This window comes from Odontomachus brunneus, unplaced genomic scaffold (assembly GCF_010583005.1).
Source record: "Odontomachus brunneus isolate Ranch 3 - 2012 unplaced genomic scaffold, Obru_v1 Obru_scaffold_006, whole genome shotgun sequence".
In the NCBI taxonomy this organism is placed as follows: Eukaryota; Metazoa; Arthropoda; class Insecta; order Hymenoptera; family Formicidae; genus Odontomachus; species Odontomachus brunneus.
In genome coordinates, this window is record NW_022639456.1 from 1,145,220 (window position 1) to 1,170,067 (window position 24,848).

At 39.5% G+C, this 24,848-nt stretch overlaps 7 protein-coding genes across 18 annotated transcripts in view; 3 read left to right on the forward strand and 4 right to left on the reverse strand.

The window, feature by feature from the left end:
* Window positions 1-6: 6 nt before the first annotated feature.
* LOC116850734 (cilia- and flagella-associated protein 251-like) lies at window positions 7-6,573 on the reverse strand. 9 transcript variants are annotated; one of them, XM_032829371.1, is made up of 18 exons: window positions 6,389-6,573; window positions 6,120-6,274; window positions 5,876-5,991; window positions 5,610-5,727; window positions 5,387-5,525; window positions 5,107-5,312; window positions 4,926-5,034; window positions 4,578-4,780; window positions 4,339-4,490; window positions 3,773-3,981; window positions 3,493-3,622; window positions 3,338-3,427; window positions 3,091-3,222; window positions 2,916-3,007; window positions 2,402-2,636; window positions 2,016-2,286; window positions 1,551-1,684; window positions 9-1,424 (listed from the first exon to the last, which is right to left on the reverse strand). In XM_032829371.1, the coding sequence occupies exons 2-18, from the start codon at window positions 6,229-6,231 to the stop codon at window positions 1,359-1,361; spliced, it is 2,514 nt and encodes an 837-aa protein (XP_032685262.1). In that variant the 5' UTR covers window positions 6,232-6,274; window positions 6,389-6,573; the 3' UTR covers window positions 9-1,358. The 9 variants fall into 9 exon arrangements, with proteins under 9 accessions (XP_032685254.1, XP_032685298.1, XP_032685305.1 ...); XM_032829354.1 differs by lacking the exon at window positions 6,389-6,573 and having other exon boundaries at window positions 6,120-6,382; XM_032829363.1 differs by lacking the exon at window positions 6,389-6,573 and having other exon boundaries at window positions 7-1,684; window positions 6,120-6,382.
* Window positions 6,443-7,175, reverse strand: LOC116850813 (cilia- and flagella-associated protein 251-like). Its single transcript, XM_032829509.1, has 2 exons — window positions 6,809-7,175; window positions 6,443-6,731 (listed from the first exon to the last, which is right to left on the reverse strand). Exons 1-2 carry the CDS (start codon window positions 6,938-6,940, stop codon window positions 6,480-6,482), a joined length of 384 nt encoding a protein of 127 aa, XP_032685400.1. The 5' UTR covers window positions 6,941-7,175; the 3' UTR covers window positions 6,443-6,479.
* Window positions 7,176-7,454: 279 nt separating this feature from the next.
* Window positions 7,455-11,384, reverse strand: LOC116850777 (thioredoxin reductase 1, mitochondrial). Of its 2 annotated transcripts, none has more exons than XM_032829432.1 (8): window positions 11,104-11,384; window positions 9,989-10,212; window positions 9,781-9,911; window positions 9,419-9,648; window positions 9,105-9,319; window positions 8,774-8,956; window positions 8,092-8,450; window positions 7,455-7,943 (listed from the first exon to the last, which is right to left on the reverse strand). In XM_032829432.1, the coding sequence occupies exons 1-8, from the start codon at window positions 11,114-11,116 to the stop codon at window positions 7,814-7,816; spliced, it is 1,485 nt and encodes a 494-aa protein (XP_032685323.1). In that variant the 5' UTR covers window positions 11,117-11,384; the 3' UTR covers window positions 7,455-7,813. The 2 variants fall into 2 exon arrangements, with proteins under 2 accessions (XP_032685323.1, XP_032685315.1); XM_032829424.1 differs by lacking the exon at window positions 11,104-11,384 and adding an exon at window positions 10,579-10,777.
* Window positions 10,855-15,396, forward strand: LOC116850801 (C-factor). Its single transcript, XM_032829479.1, has 5 exons — window positions 10,855-11,018; window positions 11,739-11,790; window positions 13,217-13,407; window positions 13,495-13,647; window positions 14,268-15,396. Exons 1-5 carry the CDS (start codon window positions 10,893-10,895, stop codon window positions 14,490-14,492), a joined length of 747 nt encoding a protein of 248 aa, XP_032685370.1. The 5' UTR covers window positions 10,855-10,892; the 3' UTR covers window positions 14,493-15,396.
* LOC116850808 (B-cell CLL/lymphoma 7 protein family member B) lies at window positions 14,648-17,292 on the reverse strand. 2 transcript variants are annotated; one of them, XR_004379444.1, is made up of 5 exons: window positions 16,867-17,292; window positions 16,258-16,333; window positions 16,042-16,147; window positions 15,770-15,968; window positions 14,648-15,341 (listed from the first exon to the last, which is right to left on the reverse strand). XR_004379444.1 is itself a non-coding variant. In XM_032829489.1 (4 exons), the coding sequence occupies exons 1-4, from the start codon at window positions 16,956-16,958 to the stop codon at window positions 15,850-15,852; spliced, it is 393 nt and encodes a 130-aa protein (XP_032685380.1). In that variant the 5' UTR covers window positions 16,959-17,292; the 3' UTR covers window positions 14,648-15,849. The 2 variants fall into 2 exon arrangements, 1 of the variants encoding a protein (XP_032685380.1); XM_032829489.1 differs by having other exon boundaries at window positions 14,648-15,968.
* A 2,258-nt stretch (window positions 17,293-19,550) lies between these two features.
* LOC116851355 (UPF0545 protein C22orf39 homolog) lies at window positions 19,551-21,227 on the forward strand. Of its 2 annotated transcripts, XM_032830688.1 has the most exons (4): window positions 19,551-19,712; window positions 19,786-20,214; window positions 20,285-20,449; window positions 20,914-21,227. In XM_032830688.1, the coding sequence occupies exons 2-4, from the start codon at window positions 20,164-20,166 to the stop codon at window positions 21,136-21,138; spliced, it is 441 nt and encodes a 146-aa protein (XP_032686579.1). In that variant the 5' UTR covers window positions 19,551-19,712; window positions 19,786-20,163; the 3' UTR covers window positions 21,139-21,227. The 2 variants fall into 2 exon arrangements, with proteins under 2 accessions (XP_032686579.1, XP_032686584.1); XM_032830693.1 differs by having other exon boundaries at window positions 19,636-20,214.
* A 147-nt stretch (window positions 21,228-21,374) lies between these two features.
* LOC116851343 (serine-rich adhesin for platelets-like) overlaps window positions 21,375-24,848 on the forward strand; it is a 54,572-nt gene continuing 51,098 nt past the window's right edge. The window contains exon 1 of the mRNA XM_032830666.1: window positions 21,375-22,487. Coding sequence (XP_032686557.1) covers window positions 22,309-22,487 — 179 coding nt within the window. The 5' untranslated portion in view covers window positions 21,375-22,308. The remainder of the gene's footprint in view (window positions 22,488-24,848) is intronic.

Sequence of the window (24,848 nt, forward strand, 5' to 3'; positions counted from 1 at the left end):
GAGAGAGAGAGAGAGAGAGAGAGAGAGAGAGAGAGAGAGAGAGAGAGAAAGTGCGTATATGTATGTCTATATGTGCGCGCGTGTGTGTGTATGCGTAGGTTTGTACATACTTGTAAATACGTCCTAGAATTTTTAAGAATGAAATATCAGCAGTTTTTTGTGTACATTTCTTTGTACTTCTTTCAACACAGCGCCATGTATAAATATATAGCGTAGGTAGATGAAATAGGTAGGCAGAAATAGTAGAGTCAAGAAGATCGTACAAGAGCCTAGCTTCGTGAGGGCAGGGCTGTGTTTTACGATTTGGAATATTTACCAGTATGCCACCGAATGCGATTGTGATTGTCCGCGCTCAAAACCCGAGTATCTCTATTAGCTCGAAGAGCCAGCGCGAAGTAACTAAACGAAGTAACGTCCTTTTTCCTCCAATCGCAGACATGCAGTCTTGTAGTTTCCTTTCCTTTCTTTTTTTAATCGTGTTCCAAATTTTTTAATTGCAGATATATTAAATTCGCACCATGTTCTCCAGTTCATTAGTCGTTTCCTTCGATAAGACGTTGTTTTGAATCACTACCTTTTAAAACTTTCTTAAAGCGATTTATCTTTGTCGAGAAGCGAATGTTTTCTTGCTTCCAGTCTATTTCGTATTGTACAAAATGGAACGACATTCTTTCAGCAATCGAAACAGCTCTTTTTGCCGACAGACAGTTCTGTGCCACATCGAGAACAACCCGAGCAATAGTAATAGTTTGTAGCCGCCGTGACTAATTTTCTTATAACGTATCAGCAAAGATGAACTTACGAGTTAAATCGGCAAGAAGGTGAGCAAGCACTTATCTTTCAAACAGTGATATATCGATTCATAAAGTGATACCGTATATATAGATGTGTGTATATAGTATATATACACAGTATATAAATATATACATATGTCTATATATACCTTGACATTAATGCGCGGCAATCACAAATAGGGAAACGCCGTATTTAAAAATTAACAAATACCCACCGAGCAGTATTACGGAGACGAGGATTACGAAAAACGCAGTCCGTCGTGCTCTTTTATCTTATTCCTTCGAGAGTTTCGTTTTTTGTATCTCTTTTTACATTAATCGAGAGAACGGATAACGAACGAACACGAACGTCGACGGCAATTTCGCCAGCGTTTCTTCCTAGCGCTTTTCTTAATCTTAATCTAAACTCTAAAGGAAAACAATTGCAGTTGTCATTGTTTTGATTTGTGGATTGCTTGCGTTCATAATGCAGCTCGTTACAGCTGTATAATAGCTATAAACTATGCCTCTTAGAGCACCGATACTGTCAAAGTAACTGTCACGCTGATTCTTCAATTGTCAGCCCTAGTTTCCTCCCTCCGGTAATTCAACGTCCATGATGTCCATGGTGAAATCTTTGTAAGATATTCTCTGTATCATAACGTAAACAATACATTACTCTCGGGAAGCCTAATGATGAGTTTCCTATTTATTCTACATATTTACACCTTTTGTCGCGTATCGTTTTCAAATCAAATTGCGCAAATGGTTAGTTACCGGTGGAAGAAAATTGAAATCAAACGACGTGCTTTTTTCCGACAGACTCGATTGGTCAATTGCAGTCGTTTCTTCGTCGAACGATGCAAGTAATTTGAGATACGTGTATGCTTCTTGAAGAGACAATGGGTCACCTGTAATATAAAAGAAATAAGATGAAGATGTATTTCGATGTGGTTACAAGCGAAGATTGAGTTGTTTACTAGAATGTTAAATTTGTTTCTTCAGATAACACATCTAAAACACAATTCGTTATTTTCACCGACATGTAACTAAACTAAAAAAATAAGCAAATTCTATACGAATTCATACAGAATAGAGATTAAAAAGGCCTATGAAGGACTAGAGGTCCTATAAGATGTAAGATTAGATATTATCAATCGATTAGCTTATACCCTCTAATGGATTAAAGTTGGACTTATATCACTTTTGGCAAAATCGATTATTAATAAGTAATGAATATACCGACAAGCTTCAGATCTTCAAATGAAGCTTCCGATATTCTACCAAGTAATATTTCTACAAATTGTTCTCGCGTTAGAGAAGGATCCTCTACACTAGCAGTGCGCTCTTCTACGAAAGCATGAAAAATCTTCTTTATATGATTCATGGTGAGTCTGAACGCTGGTCGATGATTCACGTAGAGTTGCACAAATTCTTCAAATGTGATCTTTTCGGTAAGTTTGCCGGTTTCAGCGTGATACCGGTAGCATACTTCTCTCATCATGTTCTTTATCTAGAAAATAGATTCTTCCTAGCGAACTAGCAGTCAATAAAAAATTGAATTTTATTCATTTTTTTATACTAATTAAAATTGAGATTCATGCAACACCTCATAACGCAAATATTACTTCTTCGTTACTGGGATAATATCCGACAGCTCGCATAAGGTTTGGAATATTCTCGACGACCACGGTGTCGGTAATGACTCTAGCAGCGGTTGTATTTTCTCCTTGATGCAAAATCTGGGCGTAATAAAACAGATCCTTCATCTCATTCATCAGCCATCCTTTTTTCCCACCTTCGATGAGACAATGGAAAGGTGAAATTCCCCGTCCGCCTGAGCGCGCCATTGTGTCAACAGAACTGGGAAAAAATACTTTTTTACTCGCAGTCTGACATAAAACCTCATGACTCGTCATCATAACTAAGTAAGACGATGATATCAGAAAAGCAAAAAATTTTACGTGATTTATTTCTGCTGAACGCGTCGAAATAAGTAATTTTTTTCCTTACCGGTAAAATTTTTAACTTATAAAAAATATGTATAATTTTTTGCAAATCATAAAATAATTATATAATTCCTCGCTTCCGATAATTTAATATAACTATAACGACATTCAACCGCTCTTAAGATATTCTCACCTCAGACGAATTTCCCACATTAAAACACACGGATCGTTGTAGCCTATCGTAAACATGATTTCCTTATTGTTGCTGATAGAGATGTCCATTATCTGCAAATAAAGGCGAGATATATTTAAATATATGTAATATCATTTTGTAAAAAAGAATGTTTCACAAATGTACAATGCCTAACTTTTTGCGGATGTCCCGTCATACCGTGAATCTTGTAAGGATTACCGTCAAAAGGTAGAAGTTGAAGACCAATTTCTCTATTGGTTGCGAACACCATGTAGCCTTTATTGTCCACTAGTTTGTCTGTTAGGATCTATCGATGTCACAGTGATTTCAATGCAATTATTAAGATAAAATACTAAATAAATAAACATCGGGTAGTTGCAATGCTTCCTATACATTAGTGTATAGACGTCCAGTCACGTTACCTGAAAATTTTGTACTGGTTCTCCTATTGTTGGCCCTAAGTAAGTACCGCGTATCATTTTAGTGACGTCGTTGAAAATCTTGTACTTGTACTGTAATTACGAATATGATATTATATTTTGTCTGTAGATCCCGAAGGAGTGAGCTGGAGTATTACCTCAGAATTTGAAATAATAAAGAAATTCTCGTTGCCGCACTCAGAGTACCACGCTAGACAAAGAGGAGTGGCGGTGTGTTCGATTCGCTTGATGTGCAAAATTTTAAGCCCTGGCTCTGGATATGGTCCACTGTAATAGAATTATACATATGTATATATTATACAAATTATAATTATTTTGAATGTTTGGACAAGATTGTTATAAATCACTTGGAATAATTTAATTAAATCACTTAAATTAAATACTTGAATAGATACAATTCCCACGAAAGCAATTTACCTTTGCTCGAGATCATATTCAACAAGCTCTTGATCCTCTCCCAAGGAGAAAAAACGCGGTATCTTAGAGTCAGATACATAGGCCGGACTAAAAAGTATGTCCCTGATGGGCAGATAATGCGAGTGATATTTGCCAATCAAGTTCCATGTGCTGTGGTCATTCAAGGAGTCAGTGTTTCTCTTGAATACCACTACTGTCAGCGCATTGTCCTGAAAGTTAAATTCTTAGATATTTGGAAGAAATATAGAACTTGAAAATTTTATGTTTTTTATAAGAGATACCTCATGGCACGTACACGTGAAAATATAATTTGTAAAAATAAGTCTCTTTACAAAACATTAAATAAATCTTTTTTCTCAAGAATTTGTCAACTTTTTTCTCAAGATTTGTCTGTAATTAGCACGAATAAGTTTGTCGTACTTTCCTAAGAAATTATGTGTATAAATGTCAAATAATTTACAAATTATATTTGAAAATAAGCGCTCAACGCGCGCAGATAACGCTTTCAGAAAAAATGAAAGATTTTTCCATAGTAATTCCTTTAATTTACAGTTGAATTTTCTTACTGTGTAAGCCATATATTCGGCACACTGCGTGAAGATAATTTTATTAATAGCTGCGACAGAGTGCTTGTATAGTGTTTCGCTCAACAGATCCAGAGTAATATGATGCAGAATCCAAAGAGCCCCGTTTTCCAAACCGCACGCCAACATATCGCCTGCAAAAAAATTTTTCTCGTCTGTAAAAGACATAATTCTTCTTTCTTAACTTAGTAGAAAAAGATATGAGATTCATCAATACGTACATTTTGGCGAGAACTTAAGAGCTGTGACGCCTTTCAGAGACTCGTGGGTTTGCGGGCAAGTAACATAAGCGATATTTTCGCTCATTATTTGCTTCTTGAGAATCGGTTGGAAGTCTAAAGTGCTCTTGGATGTTATCAGAACGAGTTCTTCATGATTGTACAAGTACACAGTGCCCTGTACGTCCCCCACAACGATGTAGTTACTGTAGTTGAGAAAATACTTTTGTATACTTTATAAAAATTGTGATAAAAATAGAGAATCGACAGAAATCCGTTTGAACATTGTATGTAAAACGTAATTCTTGACGAGAGAGGTAATTATCAAGTTACCGTTTTAAATTTTTTTACCTTTCTGGATGAGTATCCAAGCTGGTCGCGGCCACAGCCAATTGACGCAATACAGGATGACACTTTTGCTTCGGGATGTCTATCAACGCGATTACTCCCGTACAGGAACCTGAAACGAGAAGATGTTAATGATTTACATTTGTTATACAAATCATAAAATATTACAAAATAGATATCTTACAAGCAAAGAAAGTTCGGACGTTAAATGGTGAGCGTTGTAAAGTAGCGTCCGTCGATTTTGCAGATGCTGTAACTTGGAAATTGGATCGAAGATCGAAGCTTATCCATCTAATGGAATCGAGATCGCAATTTTCATACCAATATAAAAGTCTCAATTGATAATCATAGAAAGCAACACGGCCATTTGAGTTCCCTGTAACGAGCATGCTGCAATATTAACGCGACATTAATTGTAGTGACGCGTATGACATTTAAGGCAGTCATCAGATTATAAAAGACACCTGTCGTTCTCGATAATAACGGTGATATTGCATTTCTGTAAATTAACAGTCTTGATATGTTTCTTCTTTTTCTCACAATTAGAATCATTGATCTTGCGCTTTTCCTCGAGAGAGACGTTACCCCACACTAAGATACATCCTGAAACAATTATATTCATAACGTCAGACAAAAATTGTCGAGAATTAGTAATCGTATCTATAATTATTGAAAAATAAAAAGCACCGTTTGTAGTCGCTGTGAAAACTTGTTGCATTTTCGAAACATAGCAAGATCCATTAAAAATTCCGACACGTTGAAGTTTAGTCGTTTTGGGACAATCGTAGCTCAAAGCATCGCCGTCCTTGTTCATAAAATTCGAAAGAAATATAGGAATAATATCGTCGATACTGAAGTTATAATCTTCTTTTCAAAATTACACCGGAAAATATATTTCTTTCATACTAACTGAAAGATCTGATGAAAGTATTTAATTGCAAAATTTTACCAACCCAAATTAGGAACAATACGTGATAATCGGTCGTTAATGCAAATTGTTCCGGATATTCGTCATTGAAAATTACTTCCTTGACACGTTCAGATATTGTATCAGTCAACGAGATTGACGCTGAAAATTTTACGTTTGTTTTAACGATGATAAAGATATAAGTTATAAATTACACCACTGATACCGTATTTCGAATGTTTTAAGATAGAGAAGTGATTAACGTGAATGGACAAATCGAGAGAACGAACCGTTCGGTTTGTCCCTGCCGTAAGTCCACAACCAAAAATGCACGTTCTGGCACTTTCCATTGCTGACGGTGACTATGTATTTAGCGTTCGGACTGATACAAGCAGCTGTCATGCCTTCATTTCCATGCGGTTTGATTAAAGTACAAACAGGAACTCTATACATTTCAATGATTGCATTAAATATTCCAGATTGAAGTAACAGTTAAATTTTCAGCACAGCAATCGGTTACGTAATTGTCGCAAAACGTAATCTTCCAAAAAGTATTTGCCTTTTCTCCGTGTCCCAAACAAACACTGCGCAATCTTCCTCGAAATCAGCTGTCAGCAGCCACTTAGCGTCACGCGTAGTCGCCAATGTTTTCACGGCATTTTGCTAAATAACAAGGCAAAAACCTCTTTCGTCAATGCGGACAGAAAGCGGTGCGGAAATAGCACGTTTCGCCGCAAAATCAAACGTATACCGACGTGGCCTTGAAGCGGCGATACTGTTCTCGAGCTATAGTCGTATATCATGGTCACGTGTGAACAGGCATATGCTAATAACGTGCAATTATCCCAAGTTAAATTTATCACCGGTACTTCCACATTAATTCCGAAGGACCATCGTAATTTCTGAAGAGGCATAGTAATCATTAAAAATCGAGCACAATTCGTCGATACGCTGCACGCAATTTCGTTTTTTCACTCACGAACGGGCAAGGATCATGTTTTGCTGCTTTCAGACAACTTTCCCTCACATCTATGCTTATGGTATTTTCTTCGGTGTCCGCAGTAGATTCGTTGGGAATCGACGGAGAAGCGACGGCCGTGTACATCGCCATTTCTCGTCAAGCGTGACTGTAATATGAAATTTATGTGGTGAAACTGACGGAGTAAAATTTGAGCCTGCGTTCAGTTTTTGTTCTAGACTCATTAAGAGTTGTTACTTGAAACTCGTCTGAAATGAGAAAATTCAGATCTAAATTCAGAAATAGACGAGTTTTTCGATTTAAATCACGATTACAAATGTCATATATATCATGTAATTCAATTAAAAAACTTCACTCTAACTTTGAATAAAAATTGAAGTATATCATATGAGTTAAATTTCAAGTGATAACTATTTATATTATTCATCTATGTGACTTGAACATAGATGACAAAGATTTTCTTTCACGAGAATATGGAATATATATGAATAGACATGATTATAGGGATAAGTGGATACTTGTAAAGATGAAATCAAGGCGAATATTCGACACAGTTCCCACTCATTGATTTCATAATAAAACAGTCTAGGAGAATATATTCTTATTCATAGAGGAAATCGCTGCGACAGACACGTATCAATCGTGATCTCTTTCTCTTAATGTTTTATTACAGTATCCGTTCGGATTTAACAGTTTGTTACAGTACGAATTATCACACTGATGAGTAATAAATTATCACATATTGTATGTATAATGCAAGACAAAATCATGTGTTGTTTGTTGGAAAAATAATGCATATAAAAAGTTACTGTTAATGCGACGTTGCAGCGGGCTGTTCGTTCTCTTTGTAGATCCCTTCGCCGTACCGTACGGTAATACTAACGTTCTCGTACATAGCGGTGAAAAATTATATCGTCCAAAAAGAATTAAAAGTCGGTTGGTTTTCATTACAAGAATACGAGCTGCGTAATCTCCTAAATAATTGCGTAGTCCATATGCATTAGTCTAACTACAGCAGCTCTGCGGTGTCGGATCCAGACCTGAACGCTTGGTGATGAACAGGCGCGTAAACTCTTCCGCGCTGGTTGGATGGATTCCAACGGTAGACTTCAGTTTCGGGAATGTTAAGCCACACCTATGTGTGCGAAAGCATAACGAAATATTTAATATATGAGATACTACCATTTTACATATTATATTATATCATAAAAGTTATGATTTCAAGAAATTTGAATCTAAATTTTGGAGAAGTTATCGCATAACAATAAGACTGAGATACTTACTTAACCGCAGCTGAAAATCCTTGAATCACTTCGCCGGCGTTCGGCCCGATAAAGTGCATTCCGAGGACTCTTTGATCGCCGTTTCTAAGCGCGACAACTTTCACGTAACAGTGAGCGACGTTCTTCTGTGGTATGAAAAATTCTGTTGGTTTGTAATAAGCGTGATAAATCTCTATCTCTTCCTCTCCATAATGCGCGACCGCCGCTTCCTCGCTCAGCCCGACACATCCGTATTCCAGAGGACTGAACACTGTGGTTGCCACATTTGTGTAATCCATCTGCTCAGATGAATTACCGAACAGTCTTCTCGCCAACAATTTACCCGCGTGTATAGCGACGGGCGTTAGTTCGGGCTTTTTCTGTAATAAACGTTACATCACACGCCATACTACATCATGGTGCAATTTTCTCTCTCGCAATTATGTTCGCATTTCGATCTATTGTACTCGATTTTATTGAAATCAATTCGCTAGAACGCCTGGCATTGCGCGCGTAAGACTTTTTAAGGAAGTTCTCTCGCATTCTATACTCCCCACTACTTTATCTCGGTCAATGACGAACATGGTGGATTAACGACAATTCCGTGCACTTTGCGCAATGAGATACAAAGCCAGCTGAAGACGCTATGGACTGCAAACTACAAAGTCCGAAAAACGCAGATTTAAAAATCGTGTAAACTTACGTGAAGTATGTCGCCGACCGCGTAAATGTTTGGAACATTCGTCTGTTCGTTAATTGCATCGATCTTATTGTTTTCCGAGTGAAGCTTCAAACCGGCGTTTTCTGGTTTGAGTTCTTCCGTGAGCGGCCGCCGGCCGATAGCAAATAGAACGGTATCGTACACATCTTGATGAATTTCTCCGTCCTAAAAGATATCAATTATGTTATATGTTGAACGATATTTATCACTTTTACATACACACACACACACACACACACACACACACACACACACACACACACACAGTAGTAGTAGTAATAGTAGTAGTAGTAGTAGACTCGCAAATATATACTTTGTCGATCCAGTCAACGAGCAGACGGCCGTCGTCTTGCTTGGAAATCTTCTTCGGTTTTGCCTGATAAATGAAGTGCACGCCACGATGTTCCATCTCCTCGGCGACGATATTCGCCATTTGCTGATCGAATCCACGCAACACGATCGATCGGGCCATTATTGTCGCATCGTAGCCTAACCCATTGAGAAAACCAGCACACTCCAGACCGATGTCTATCTTATCGTTAAGAAAAATGCGTATAAAAAGATCCGTACAATTTTTTACGATAAATATCTGACAACAAATGACAGATTTCGTTCAAAAAAGGATACATCCAGCACCGACGACAAGAGTCTTTCCTGGAGCATGTTTTAAACTGAAAATATCGTCACTACTTATGCCATACTCCAGAGCACCTGGAATATCGGGATACCTAGGCCTACCACCCACCGCGATCAATATATTTTGAGCAGTAATGACCTTCTCCTCTTTTTTCTTGGTAATTCCAACTATTGTGTGTGCATCCTTGAAATATGCAAGAGCGTTGATGTAATCAATTTTCCTGTATCAACATGAATACTAAAGTTAGAAACATACAGAGTGCATACAAAGTCGACAAACTTAATATTTGTTACAAATGTAAATCTAAATAAATTTATTATTTATTATAAATTAAGAATAGCAAATAACTCACTTTGTTCTAAGATCAACACGAGTGACCCAATTGACAGACATGACATGATCCTGTACAGCAGATCTCATGGCTTCCCAGTCAATCTTGATAGTCTTGGGATCTGGTAATTGCCAACCAAATGTAGCTGCTTCCTAAAAATCAGACAATTTTTAAGTCATAGACACTTCAAACTATAGTTGGATTAGATTAATTTTCAACAGTTACATACATGAATAGCTTCACCGAGCAATGCAGCTTGATGCATTAACTTTTTTGGTATACATCCTACATTGACGCAGGTGCCACCCAAGCCCCAAGTAGTACCACGAGGAGAAGGACTCACATAATCCAAAACAGCTACCTTAGCTCCCAGCTCCACAGCTTCCTTGGCTGCTGCTAATCCACCAGAACCTCCACCAATGACTAAGAGATCATACATGTAGCTCTGCTCCGCTGAAAAAGAATCACAAAATCACTCATGCACGAAATCTGTCAACAAAACAGATCAATAAGAGGCTAAGTATTTCATTGATGCCATTTTATGATCAACTATTTATATGATGCCATTTTTTAAAATAAAAACATCACTGTCAAACAAAGTAGATATTTAAAAATCGCCACAATGACAAATCAGATGTTAAAATTGATGAGACATTCCCAAAACACTTCTCAAACGCCTTTAAATCACATTCGCACGGTTCGAATTATTTGGCGCGCGCGTGCACGCTATTTTTACATAACGTATTCGAGAATGTAGTTATCGCAGTAGTCCTATCTTAGACGCTTCAGTAGAACCGCAGAGTCATTCCGGACACTCACTGCACATGCAGGCCATCGCATTTCTGTTGTAACCGTAAAGAAAGCCGCCGCATCTGTTAAACAGCTCCCGGCGATACGGTAACCCGAGCAACTTAGCGTGCGCGTTGTGAAATGACACGAGCCGCGTGAACACCGTCAGTGTCGCCATGATAATCGGCAACATTCGATCGCAATTACGAGTATGTGACGTCAGCCGATGAAACGCACGGCGCGATACGTCATCACTTAAGCCACTCCGTTCTTTTCGCGCTGAAGATCAACCGATCGCGTCGAGTTTCGAGCTGCACTGGAATCGAGAGAGAACGCGCGACGCAATGAGATCGATCCTGATAACCGGTTGCAACCGCGGCCTGGGCTTGGGTTTGGTGAAGGGTCTGGCCGGGTCACCGAAGCCGCCAGACAATATTTTCGCGACTTGCCGAGACGCGAGCAAGGCAACGGTAAGAAACAGCCAATCGGCACTTCTCTGTTATCGCGTATTATGCAATATCCTGACGCGTGCTTGATCGGGAAAAGTGCACTTACAGATCGGCGCCATCGCTACTCTCTTCGCTCCTCGTGCGTAAGAATGAATTACACGATCTATCTTTCCCGCTTGAATCCTTCGCGATCTCGAGTCACGTGTTGCGTCCGCTTCGCGTACAAATGTCGCAAGGACTGACCCAATCACACTGACACTGGTGAACGCCTACTCGTCATGAGTTCCATCACCACCATCTACTATACGTTCACTACCCCTTCCCTCGTAGGCCTCGCACACTGAACACAATGGGCGACGAGTGATGAGCGGCATCCAATGAGAACTCCGCTTTAAATAGAAATAAGAGCTCCCATTGGATATCGTTCATCGCTATCGCGTTTTATCGCGTCCAGTGTGCGAAGCTCGTTACTCTCGTCCTGCGTGTCCTGCGACTGTTACGAACACAGTCGCGAATCGACGCTATAATCTGCGATGAGTTAGCGAGCGGTCGATTTCGAGATGTTTCGTTGATCGATCGCGCAAACCGGTAAGGCAGGATTGCTCGAGACCGGTTTCTCTCTGCCCTTGCAATCTTATTAAATTGCCGTCGAGGCGGTAATTGCGATAACCTTGCTGCCCAATGCGTGTCGCGCCTAAAATCGAGATGAATGAGAAAATAACGAAAATTATCTTTTTGCAGGAGTTACGCGCGCTCGCTGATGAGTCACCCAATATACACATTATCGAAATTGGTAAGTTAACAACTTCGTGTTGTTGGCATACATTATGAATTTTCTACGGCTCTCATGGTCCTTGAACTTTCTTTTATGAATCTTAAATTGTTGTGTGGGTTCTCATCAATAATATAGACACACATACAGGTTTTTATGCGGTTATCAGGATGATTTTATCTGTCGGAGTTCTCGAGATGGAAATAAGACAATGTACGCCGAGTGCTGGTTGACGTTAATACTTCAAAAATAAACGTAATACGTGATAAAAAGTAACGAAAGATTGCACGCATAACGAGAAAAAATAAAAAAGATATGGAATCGTGGAAACGTTTGAGCGTGTCGCGTTGTGCAAACACCGCAGACAGTCCTATTGTAGAAAAAGAAAAACTGCAGTTTCATTGAATACTGTTGCTGATCGATATGACACACAACATCAGTTAACATTTGTGCAGACTTTGTTGATTTAAAACCCAGTTCCACAACTTACTTTAGCCGGTATTGTTTAAAATCTATCCAAACGCATAATTGCATTATTCATATGCACAAGAAAATTTATTAATCTAATGTAAAATATGTCTAACATAAGAGGCATCCTTTTACGGACCATGATTGGTTGATTTCCTTCTGCATATAAACAATGCGATTATGCATGTTTAGGTCTAGTTTAGAAGTTTAGACTTGGATAGACCTTCAACGATGGTCGATTTTAAACTCCGATTAAAATAAGTTGTGAAGCTAAACTTAAGAAATTCCAAAGCTATAGGTCGTCCTTGCATAACATATTAAAAGATCGAGTTTTTCCTTCTTTATCGACGTACGCGCACCTTGCGCTTTTTCCTTCGGATTTTCGTATTACGCGGAAAGCTGGATTCATGGAAAGTATTTTCAGACGTCATGCCGCAAGTCACGCTGTGTGTAATCGATCAATATGATCCGCCTAACGGAATAACGATATAAGAGGAGCTTGTCTTACATTTCACGAGATAAAAGAATTCGCAGAAATACCGTGATCTCTTTAAATCCCCCAACAGTCGATACTAATTGCTTCGCTACCTTTTTCATGCTTATCACGATATCGCGCGATTATTGCAGCGTGAGATAACATTCTAGAAATCGTTATAATGCAGAATAATGATACTCTTCCCAAACAATCTTTAACCTTGCGGCAATCAATGAACGTATCAATACTAATTAAGTAAAACATGTCACGTCGAAATAATTATCCGCGAAATGTAGTCACTTGCCGAACGCTTAAGTACACAACGCAAACAAGCCGGATTTTATTATTAATGAGATGTATCGCGCGACGTAAAGCAAATCGAACTCGCTTGAGGTCGCCACTAATGTCCGACGAGATTTGAATAAATCAGCAGCGCGAGTTTCGCGAGTTTATGCGCGCGTTAAACAGCGATTGTTCCTGTGTTTTACATTCTCTTTCTTCTAGATTTGACGGATACGGACGGCTATGAAAGAATCGTGGACACAATCAGCCGGAAAGTCAATGGCGCCGGTCTCAACGTTCTTTTCAACAATGCCGGTATTTCTAGCAAATTCACGCGTCTCGGTCTTGTGAAAAAGCAGCAGATCACGGATGCTCTTCTGGTGAACACCGTGGCGCCTATTATGCTCACGAAGGTACACTCACAGTCGCTTCATCACGTCCATCAGCGGTAATTCTTAAGGGAACTCTTCGTTCTTAATAAGCGTCTGTAATGATTCAAGGCTCTCCTGCCGTTACTGAAGACGGCCGCGAAAAACGCTGAGAGTAAGACAGAGCTGAACGTTAATAGAGCGGCGGTCATCAATATGACTTCTATTCTAGGCAGTATCGCTGAAAATACAGACGGCGGTTTTTATCCTTATAGATGTAGCAAGGTAAGGATTTCGCGGTCTCTCATGAGCCGATATATTGTATTGTATCATATATTGATATATTATATCGTATCATATATTGATATATTATATCGTATCATATATTGATGATATGATCGCGTCGTATCAGTTAATAAATTGACGCAAAATCGATCATGAAATGAGCACGTTAATTCTTAAAATAATACAGCGTCTCTTAGCGCGGCTTTGTGCAAGAGATCGATAGATTATTTTGAATTCAATAAATAATGTAAAAATACCGTAATTTATACGATGTAAGTGTTGCTACAAAGAGAAGCCCAATTTTCAGTAATTATGCCAAAAAGTAGAAAGAACATATTGTGTTTACTCGTCTTATTGAAATTCAATAAGATATATGAAATATGTCGCGCGTGTATTACTATTACAATTCATAATGTATGATTTATTCAAACTATTATAAAAATTTTGCAAAACTCATATTCAGAATATCTCATCGATTCTTACGATGCTGCAAAATTGGGCTTCATCAATACGAACGACTATACGTCTTAATCGTATTTGCATTGTATCTGTAATATGAGAGCACTTATGAATTAAGTATTTTCAAAGTATCTTATCTAATCTCGTTCATTCGGACTCAGGCCGCACTTAATGCTGCAACCAAGTCAATGAGCGTCGATTTAAAAGCCGATGGAATCTTGGTAACGTGTTTACATCCAGGATGGGTACGCACGAACTTGGGCGGCAGCAACGCTCCGATGGACGTCGAAACTAGCGTCGGCTGCATTCTGAACACATTGAACTTACTGACGGAAAAGCATACCGGTTGTTTTGTACAGTACGATGGGAAGATATTGCCTTGGTAAAGCATCCAACAAAGTAATCACATATAAATAAATGTTAATTTTCTTTATGTAATAATAATGTGTATATATATATATATATATATGACAAGCGAAATATATAGCATATATATTTCGCTTGTCGTTCCTAAATATCAATGTAAATACTTTAAATTAGCTCTAAGTATACATTATAAGATTTTATAAAAAGTTCGGGTTTTTAATAAAGTATTGCAGTCGAGTTTTGATCTAGCGTCTTATACTCAACAATTTGAAAGTAAGTCTTTCTAAGAAATTAGAGAGACAAATAACGTCAACGAATCACTTGCATTTTATGCGTTTTAACGGAGATACACGACGAAAGTTAATGAGAAGAGAGGTTCTTCGCGCAGAGCCTGACAAGTAACATCGTAACTCTTCTCGCAAGCGACGTACAATACGCACATTTAGTATGTCATTCAACTATTTTATTCATACGAATCAAGCTTATTTTGTACATGTCACGGTGCTATAACGTAACGCAAAGGAATGCAAGTTCTCCTATAGTACGAATAGACGAGAGAAATGATATCTGATGTATATACAATGACTCTTTCAACGACTAATTGAAAGCGCGAACATATTTATAAGTACGTCTATCTATGCACGTGTATTTCCAGTATCTGACTCATAGCAAAAATAATCGTACGAAGCATTCAAGTATATCTCGAGACATTGTCTGCGATATATTATTCGAACGAGAGAGAAAGTTTTTTCCAAAGAAAATAATACTGCCAACGTCGCTACAATCGTTACGAATGTACAATCCGCTTTTTATACTTTAAACTTTCCTAACGTTCATCATCGAGCTCCTTTTCAGCTTTCCTGATCTCTCTGTAACAATTTCTGTGACGTAATACATAAAAAAAAAAAACTAAGATTTAATAAACGGATTGAGCATTCGAGAGATTTTATTCTATCCAATTAGCGAGTCGTTTCTAATTCCTAAATTCAATGAGGCAATTTGTAATAAATTCATATGTAAAAAAATATAAATTCCATTTCACATAATTTAAAATGTTCCATAGGATTAATGTTTTTCATATGATTATATATCTGTATGTATATGTATATATATGTATATATATGTATGTATATATACACACATATAAACATATATATTCTATATAATATATATTATATATGTTATATAATAGATATTATCTTTATAATAGATCTCACTAAATTTGGATGAAACAGGAAAGAGAAATCTCTCTTGCACATTCATCCACATGGAGAGGTATGACTCAACAAAAAATTACCAAGTGCAAATTCACAAAAAAGACAGCGATTCCTAAATGTGTCGATCCGTACAATAACGATGACGGTGTCAGATTGAACATTAGTCAGTCTTCAATCTCTTAGGTGTAGGTTCGCTATTCTGCGAATTGGAGTCCTCCGAGAATCCCAGATGGGCAGAGAAATCTGTCAGACCTTGGGAGTCGCTGACAGTGGAGAAACCTGGAGTATCAAAAGATTCTTTAATGTTAAGAGCATTAATAACATTATTAAAAATTGCCAAAATCAAACTCACATGTGTTGGAATCCTCGGTTAGACCAAAGTTAGAATTTGAAGAGTCTATTCCTCCTTTCCTTGATAAACCATTTTCTTTATCAGAAACTGTCTTTCCTTTCTTCTTCTACAAAGCAAAACTTATTCTTACTCACTTATTCACTTTACACATTCTTAATTGATTTAATTACTTGCATTATTGATTGCAATCAGTGCAAATTTTTTTGCATAAAATACCTGATCAAGCGTTGAGATTGGAACCCACTTGTAAATTTTCATAGTTGTTTCTCCTATAGTAACCCATTTTTTCTCCCTGTATTACAATACATATATGTATAAGATTACAATTGTACTAATTAATTGTATTACAACTTGTACTAATTAATTTACATTTTGCTGTATATACATGTAAAAAGCTATACAATATACTTCAACTTTATGTATACTTTGGATAAGTAAAAATAAATATCTCTAACATATTTGAAGCTTCCCAATAAAGTCTAAATCGCTAACTGAAAAATACTGTTAGAAATTTCATGATGCTTTATTAGTAGTCTTCAGAATTTCTATGAAAATTAAATGTTTCTGTTTTTATTCAAATGTTTCTACAATATTTAATATAATCTCTTACTTGTAAAAAAGAGCATTTCAACTTGAAGAATAAGTACTTACTATACATCTCTTTCCACACTTTTTAGAGATCCACTTGAGAAATACGAGCAAAAGTGCGAGTTCTGCTTTCTTTTTATAATTTGCGATTCTTTGCGAACGAAAAGAATGACAAACGCGAGACTTGGTGACTCTACTGCACCGATGAACACTCAAAACTTACTTTGGGAAACTTACCAATGACGAACTTTGTCAACCACTTGCATAACTCGTTTAATGTCATCCTTGGCACGACTACGAGTCTCTGCGCGCACTGACCGCGACATCATATTATTGTTTTCGCCCGATTAAATCACCGTTAATCGATTATTGCACCAGTCACCGCACCAGAAACACCGGGACATTCGTAGAGCGCGAGCAGCGGAGAGGTTAGAAAAGTGACAGGGGGATACGGGCAATGATGCTAGAACGAAGACGCGGCTTCATCCAAAAACGAATGGAGGGGACATACACACAACAAGAGAATTGCGTACGTGTGAGCCGAGCCATCCGGCTGTCGAGCAACTGAGGTCACACATACGCAGTTCTTTTGTGTGGTGTGTGTGTGTACCCCCTCCAATCAGCTTCGGATGTATCCGCGTCTTCATGCTGCGCATCACTGCCCAGATCCCACTCAACTGCTCATATATACACTGGCGTATGCAACACGTCATGACCCGCGTGCTTGTGTAGGTTATTCGACCGATTATGGGCGCGATCCATTAGACATTGCAAACGCTTTGAAGTGTTCAAAGAAAACCATGATTGGTTTATACGACGCATCAAAGTATTTGAAGCGTCTATTAGATCGCATTTTATTTGAACGATGTTCATTGGCTGCATTCAGCAGACTCAACAGTTGCACAACAGTTGAGTAATTTGTCAATGTAATTGGTCTAGATTTAGGGATCTAATAGCAAGAACCAATAATCGTTGATTGCTCACTGAGCGCTTTTTCTACTGAATGCGCCCATTGTTTCTCTTCATCAATAGATCGATTATTTTCGTAAAATCTCTAAATTTTGATGACTATCTCTAAATTTTGAAAACTACGTCATAATTCTTTATTTGTTGTTCAATGCAATTATATTTCATTTTTATTAAATTTATCCAACTCGCTATTCAATAGATTTGTTCGCGTTGCTTGCACTTTTGACACTTTTGTACTTATGGCCGGTATTCATGGTCGAATCTTAAGCCAGCGGTACACGATGCTTGTTTTCGTGTTGGATTGCTTGCTGGATGGAAATACTCTATTCTAATTGGTCCGTCTTCAGAAATGCATCAATCAGAACAGAGTATTTCCATCCAACAAGCAATCCAGCATGAAAACAAGTATCGTGTACCGCTGGTTTTATAGCGTTTTCGACTGGCCTTGGATTAATCGCTCTAAAAGCGATTAATGGGTAAGTGGACAAAATTTTACAATTTTCGATGTTGATAGATTAGAATGTTTTCCGTTTTTGTTCCGTTCCGTAACAGTTCTGTGCCATGTGAAACTTACCTATCAAACAACAGAACGGAATAAAAACGGAATTACTCTGATTGGCTGACCTCCACTATATCTCTTTTCCGTAACTGTTCCGTTACGCTATTTCTTTCTCCATCTGAACGCACCTTTAAGCTCGTATCAGATTACTGACTGCACAGGCTGACCCGACTGCCGACTACGACTGCCGACTCTCAATGGACCAATCACAGTGAGGCGCCGACTCATCGCCTTACTGTGATTGGTCCATTGAGAATCGGCAGTCGTAGTCTGCAGTCGGGTCGGCCTGTGCAGTCAGTAGTCTGATACGGGCTTTACGGATCATTGGACTTGCATAGAGAACCTTGATAGCTCCTGCACACAGGATGCGGTAATGTTTGCCACGCGGCGGAAGCACGACAGTCAATAAATATGTTGTTTTTCAGTAAGAGCTAGAAGGTTATTACGGAAAGCAGCATATTGATTGGCTGTTGTGCGAACTTCCGCCGCGCGGCAAGCATTACCGCGTCCTGTGTGCAGGAGTCATTAGTACAGAGAATCATCAACTTGGTCACGTAACCAGCTGATTGGCTGGCATAAATATATACGGATTTAGACATTGCGACGCCAATGCAGAATAAATGCTTATATTTATATTATATATGGTTTTGCATTGGCATCGCAATGTCCAAATCCGTACATGTTTATGCCAGCCAATCGCAGAGTAGCTGAGTAGCTGGTCACCAAGACTACGTTCAGAAATTTTACTGCAAATGCTGAAATTCTATAGAATACGTGACATAAACTATAGATTTTCAGTACTGGCAGTGAATTTCGGAACGCAGCCCAAGTTGGCGATTCTCTGTACTAGAGGTTCTCTAGACTCGTACCTTTAATTTGCTTGTTAAATAGGAATAATGGGTCCAAGCAACATTAGACCCGTTATTTCAATGAGTGACGTTCACTTCCAAAAACTCGGCTATGAGTTTCCACTTTTCACAATGGCTGCGTTCAGAAACCCTACTCGGTGAGTAGAGTAACATTTAATTAGCCAATCAGGGCAAAAGAATCTAAGATTTATTTATCATAATTGGTTTATTAAAGTAATTCTATCCATCGAGTAGGATTTCTGAAATAGCCAATGAAGAATAGAGATTGCGGTACGAGTAAACAATGGATCAGACGGTCTTTAAGGGACGTCTACATTGGAAGTAAGCAATAAGAAGTAGGAAGTAAGAATAAGAAATTGACTAATCATAGTTGATTATTCTTCTCACATTCGACTGTGGTTGGTCAATTTCTTACTCTTACTTCCTACTTCTTGCTATTTACTTCCAATGTAGACGTCCCTTTACTGGTTGCGTTCACAGAGAAAGCTGCTTTGCAACTGTGTAAAATTTGTGAATCTGATTGGTACACGCTTTTGGATTCAACCAAAATTAAGAGCATACTCCAATCAGATTCACGAATTTTACACAGTTGCAAGGCAGCTATCTCTGGTGAACGTAGTCACTTTTTGATGATGCAACTATACGCCTGAGGATTATTTATTTTCAAATAGCAGTCTCCATAGGAGGTTAGAATATCTTCACAATTTTAATTATTACGATTTAAAAGCAGATTAAACAATCCTTTTATTTTTCAAATAGTACGATTTAACAGGAGTTAAATTACAAGATACTGCTTGTAACAGAGCTGATATGCGACAGATTTAAGTAAAAATGAATGGTTGGGAATTCAATGTTTATGGTGCGTGTTGAATATCGAAAGAAGTAAAAAGTCATCGGAGAAATCTCCTCTTACTAGTTTTCGAACAAGACGAGACGATGATTATATAATCTCATTGCGTGAGCTCGTATTCCTAACCTATTCCCTAACCTATATTTATGCTACGTGCCGCTTCTATGCGATTCGCGCATGACTTTCTGCGTGTCAGACACATAGAATCGAAGCATACTCGGCGAATATAGTAAGCAGTTAGGTTTCTAACGTTGGAAAAAGCTCACGGTTCGTAAACTCTAGTCATTATGGGCGAGAAGAAGGAAGAGGAAAACCCTCGTCGCAAGTTGGAGTGGATGGTACATACACACATTTTTTCTTATGTTATCTTGTTGAATGTTTCACTAAATGACCGTACTTCTTCATCAGGTGAGACCTTGCATGATATACAAGGCAGAGTATGATGACTGTACCAGTATAAAAGCTCGTTTTGACCAATACTTTGTATTTGGCGAGCCAATCGATTGCACTCAATGGAAAACAGACTACCTAAACTGTTATCAATGGGAAAAATACAAATCGGAAGAAGCATTTGTACGTAGGTTATTGCATTTATTTCAGCAACATCACTTCTCTGATTGTGTATGAGAAAAGAAAATATTTGAAAATTTATTTGTGTGGAATATAAAGTTTGTTCACCAAAATAAACCTTATATTTTACAAATAAATTTTCAAGTATTTCTCCTCAGTATAGTTTCACTGGCCTAAATGTTATACTGAGAAAAAATATTTAGACATTTATTTATTGGATATAAACTTTGATTCGCAAAAATAAACCTTATATCCCATAAATAAATTTTCAAGTATTTTTTCTTAATGTAACATTGCTGGTCCAAATATTGTATACTGAAAAAGAAGGTATTTGAAGATTTATTTGTTGGACACAAAATTTATTTCACAGAAATAAAATTTGTTTCAGAGAAATAAACTTTATATCCTGCACATAAAAGTAAAGTGTTTCTCTTTCTCAGTGTACAAAAAATTGACGTTTGACGCAGAATGACTTGATCGAGAGCGAGAAGCAGCGTCGAATTAAACGATTACAGCCGCATTATGAGAACGATGTTTGGGAGAAAAGGGACAAACCGCCGGAGAACTGGAACGCGCCTCTACCCGAGTGGTTACAGAAGAAATATGAGAATTCGTATCTGCAAATACGAAGCGAAGAAATGAAAAAGGGCATAGAAAAATCCCCTCTCGACGTGAAATGCACTATACTGTAACGGCGCGTGCGTGCGTGCGTGCGTACGCGCGCGGCGAACTGCTAATATTTGAAAATTGCTAATATTTGAGCATAGCGTGTACACACATACGCATTTGTTATTTGAATTGACTCACGCGCAGCGCGTAAACCCGGGTACCTTTCCGCACGATTAAACATGCGCGATGAAAGCGAAAGCGCCGCGGAACGCGGCGCGACAAGATAGCGATCGATGACGCGATGCCGGAGTGTCACGCCGTGAGAATTGAGAATGATCGGTAGTGCAGTACTATCTCGTGTTAAAGCTGCCGACAGTCCCTTTCGCATTATTCTCAAGAAAAGAAATACCCACGACGACAGTGTGACGCGAACATAATTCGAACAGTCCCAAGGTGCAAGGTCGCGCTCGCAGACTCCCGACGTCGAAAAAAATCCGTTGAGTCTCCTGTCACGCTGCTAGTCGGTAAGGTTGCGTAGTCGTGCATGCGCAGTCGGTCGCGTCGACTGCGTGATCTCTTACCCCCTCTCCCATTCCACTACTCTACGACAGTAGTATCTTCTTTTTCTCGCCGCACACGCGCGGCGAGAGTCAATCCGCGCAAAAGTGGTCAGTGCAAAAGGAAAGCCAAGGAACGCCGGAGGTTCGCGAGCACATAGGAGGATGCCGTTCGGCTGTTTTGAACGTGGCGCCCTTCCCTTCTCGTTACCGGCCTTTTCCCTCCTCCTCCTTCTCCTCCTCCTACCCTTCATTAGACACCGCTCCGTTTCTCCTTCCGCGCTACGTGCGACGCGTCAACCACAGACCTAACCGTCCCTCCCTCGCTGCACTCTTCGGAAGCGCGCGTGACAGTGTTGTGTATGTGCGGGGCGCAGCGCGTGTACGTGTACACGAGATGTTGAATGAATGACGTAACCTATATACGGGAAATAACGCGTATCGGTGTCAGCACAGTGCGTTACGCCTTTGGCCGCGTCGGACGGAGCGGTCGCGCGGTGCTACTGGTGTGCTTCAGTGCGAGGAAGAGAGAGAGAGAGACAGACAGACTGTATACAACGCCGACGCGTTATCACGCGTGATCTTGGACGCGCGCCGCCGAGTGGTGCGTAGTCGAGCCGAGCGGAACGTAAACGGAGGCGTAGCGGAGCGACGCGTGACGCCGTGCCCGCGCGTTCCTCGCAGGCACGTGCGACAATGGCCACGGACTGCGTGGACGGCGACTACCTCGGCGCGTACGCGCGCTTCTTCGCGGAGTTCGTCGCGAGGGTGAATCCGGACGATCAGCTGCCGGTGAAGGTGAGCGGCTACGACATCAGCGAGGGCGAGATCGTCGGTGAGATCATCAGCGTGACTCTACAGTACCTCAATCAGACGTAAGTTTCCTGTATGCGTGCTGTGAGCGCCTGTGTGCATGTGTTTATTGTTTGGATTAGGCGCCGCGCGTGTGAGAGAGAGAGAGAGAGAGAGAGAGAGAGAGAGAGAGAGAGAGAGAGAGATGTGAGTGTGTATTTTTGACATTCCGTCGAAGCGTCGCCTCGCGCATTTATCGAACGCGGGAACAAGGTGCTTCCGTGTTGTTTGTTTCGAACACCGGTTATCACTGGATAAAACAGAGATACTCATTGAGGTCGTTGTTTACTATATCTCGCTTGATCTTGAAATATCGCGTGAGCGTCAGCGATGTTGCACAGGCACGCACACACACACACAAACGCGCGCGCTATAGTTGAATCTATTGTTTACAAGTATCTTTCAAAATATTTCGACGCTCTGCAGCCAAATCGAGATCAAAATAACGCTTGGTAATATTTGTCGAAACGTCGCTTTACTCAGACGTTTTCTTTCATGTACGTTTTATTTAAACATTCTATTTAAACGTTTCAACGTTTCCTGTAGCTTGAAACGTCGACGTTTTTTACCCTTTCTCGTTCGGTGAACGCTTCAATGCGAACAACGGTTCCCCTCTCCCTCCTCCCCCCTCCCTCCTCCCCCCTCCCTCCTCCACCCGTCCCAGAGAACTACCTTTCTGAGAAAAGACAATGAGATTGAAATCGACGTTTCCACGACACCCTGTGTATTGGCACCGCGGCAGTAGTCTATTTTTGCGAGGAGAAACGCCAAGTTGCGAAATATTTTATCTCGTCAATCTCAATAAGCGGTTCGCATTGTAGTTGCGCGCACGGCGTCTGAAAATACTCTCCACGCGTTTTCTGCTTCCTTTTCCTCACGCGCCGCGATAAAAATCATCGCATTGTCGTGGCCGAGTAGCATCGTGCGCGCGATCTAGAAGAAGTCGGCGCGCAAAAAGTTACGCATTGCTGCACGGCGCATCACGCGAGAACAAAAGGTGCGCGCGAGAAGGATGGAATTGCGTAAAGAGACTCGCGAGAGTGCACATAACGCCCTTTCGCGCGAACTCCGCGAGACGAGTTCTCTGCGAATCAAGCCGAGAGAGAGAGAGAGAGAAATGAAAACCACTTCCGCGCCGCTGCGTCGTTATCTACTCTGACCGAAACGCCCGAGTCGCTCGTTGTTTGTGACACAGTACGAACGGAAAGAACAGACGACGAGTGATAAAACGATGAGTGATAAACGAGAGATAGCGACCAAGCACACGGATCTTTTTTTATTCGTCTCGTGAAACACTCACTTTTTCCCTATTGCCTATTGCCTATTTTCCTATTCCCTATTGCCAAATTCACGGGGAAAATATTATCTTTTTTATAATTTATATATTTATAAAATTTTTTTATATACTATATTAATAGTATATTTCTATAGTTTTTTTCATATAAATTTCTTTTTCAATTCTAATCTATGTTTTGATAATCTAGAAATAGACTGTGTCACTAAGGACATTTAGTCTAAGGATTACCTCGCTAAGGAACACAGTAAAGCCTGATCTACAATGTGTTCTTTGCTTCCTGTTTCTTGTTTTCTGTTTTTTTTTTTTTTTTTATTTTAAGGTTTAAGGCTTGAGTCAGAAAGAGATAAAGAAAAAGTAACAGGAAGCAAATAACACATTATAGATCAAGCTTAAATATCGCTGGAAACATAGCAAGTGTTTCAATAGCGCATTTCAATCGATTACAAAATTCATTCAGTTACAAAATCCCCCGTAGTAATTGTTACGGATAAAATTCTCTCTGTGTAATCCCTTGTATTTTATTTCGTTGTTTAAACTTCGCTTAATATTCTTTTATCGATTACGCGGTGAATTGCAGCCGCACGCACTGATTTCTAGAGCATCGTGTATGTATAATTAGACAAACGATTATAGATATCAGATAATCGGACGACACGATTAATCACACTTAGCCGCGTGCTATTTGAGAATTATCTCACGGTACCGATAATTTTTTCCTCAAAGAGTTAGTTAGCTGCTCCAAGGAATCCGTCCTTGAGCGATTTTCTGTTAGAGGCGGGACATCCTGTGGAAATTCCTCGTACACGACGTGAAATTACACGTTGAGGAATTCCAGAGCAACAACCCGCGTGACGCGAGGTGCACAATGTTCCATTTCATATAACTTGATATTGATTTATTTCTTTCTCTCTGAACACAATACGCGCGCAAAACTGTCCGTTAAACGATCCTTTGTGTCGTCAAAGTTGCATGAATTTACAGTACGCGACACGCGTAGGTTCGCAATACGCTGTCTTGGACATAGATACCTACGGGAAAATACTTAGAGAGGCCGTTTCTGCGAAGTGGTCAGAGTAATAACAGGCAT

Bases quoted from the DNA above. Each gene is read 5' to 3' on its own strand.
- LOC116850808 (XM_032829489.1), bottom strand. From the start codon at position 16,958: ATGATGTCGCGGTCAGTGCGCGCAGAGACTCGTAGTCGTGCCAAGGAT. The intron at 16,148-16,257 runs GTATTTTATGCA...TTTGCTTTGTAG, and splicing joins CAATCTCAACGCTTGATCAG to AAGAAGAAAGGAAAGACAGT. The intron at 15,969-16,041 runs GTGAGTTTGATT...TTGATACTCCAG, and splicing joins AACCGAGGATTCCAACACAT to GTTTCTCCACTGTCAGCGAC.
- LOC116850801 (XM_032829479.1), top strand. From the start codon at position 10,893: ATGAGATCGATCCTGATAACCGGTTGCAACCGCGGCCTGGGCTTGGGT. The intron at 11,791-13,216 runs GTAAGTTAACAA...TCTTTCTTCTAG, and splicing joins TATACACATTATCGAAATTG to ATTTGACGGATACGGACGGC. The intron at 13,408-13,494 runs GTACACTCACAG...TAATGATTCAAG, and splicing joins CGCCTATTATGCTCACGAAG to GCTCTCCTGCCGTTACTGAA.
- LOC116850734 (XM_032829354.1), bottom strand. From the start codon at position 6,282: ATGTATAGAGTTCCTGTTTGTACTTTAATCAAACCGCATGGAAATGAA. The intron at 5,035-5,106 runs GTAAGATATCTA...TTCTCGTTTCAG, and splicing joins CGTCCGAACTTTCTTTGCTT to GTTCCTGTACGGGAGTAATC. The intron at 4,781-4,925 runs GTAAAAAAATTT...TCTCAACTACAG, and splicing joins TTGGATACTCATCCAGAAAG to TAACTACATCGTTGTGGGGG.
- LOC116850813 (XM_032829509.1), bottom strand. From the start codon at position 6,940: ATGGCGATGTACACGGCCGTCGCTTCTCCGTCGATTCCCAACGAATCT. The intron at 6,732-6,808 runs GTGAGTGAAAAA...ATGCCTCTTCAG, and splicing joins AACATGATCCTTGCCCGTTC to AAATTACGATGGTCCTTCGG.
- LOC116850777 (XM_032829424.1), bottom strand. From the start codon at position 10,741: ATGTTGCCGATTATCATGGCGACACTGACGGTGTTCACGCGGCTCGTG. The intron at 9,320-9,418 runs GTATCCTTTTTT...ACGATAAGATAG, and splicing joins TCTTGTCGTCGGTGCTGGAT to ACATCGGTCTGGAGTGTGCT. The intron at 7,944-8,091 runs GTAAGTATCTCA...TCGCACACATAG, and splicing joins GGATTTTCAGCTGCGGTTAA to GTGTGGCTTAACATTCCCGA.
- LOC116851355 (XM_032830688.1), top strand. From the start codon at position 20,164: ATGGGCGAGAAGAAGGAAGAGGAAAACCCTCGTCGCAAGTTGGAGTGG. The intron at 20,215-20,284 runs GTACATACACAC...CTTCTTCATCAG, and splicing joins GTCGCAAGTTGGAGTGGATG to GTGAGACCTTGCATGATATA. The intron at 20,450-20,913 runs GTACGTAGGTTA...CGTTTGACGCAG, and splicing joins ACAAATCGGAAGAAGCATTT to AATGACTTGATCGAGAGCGA.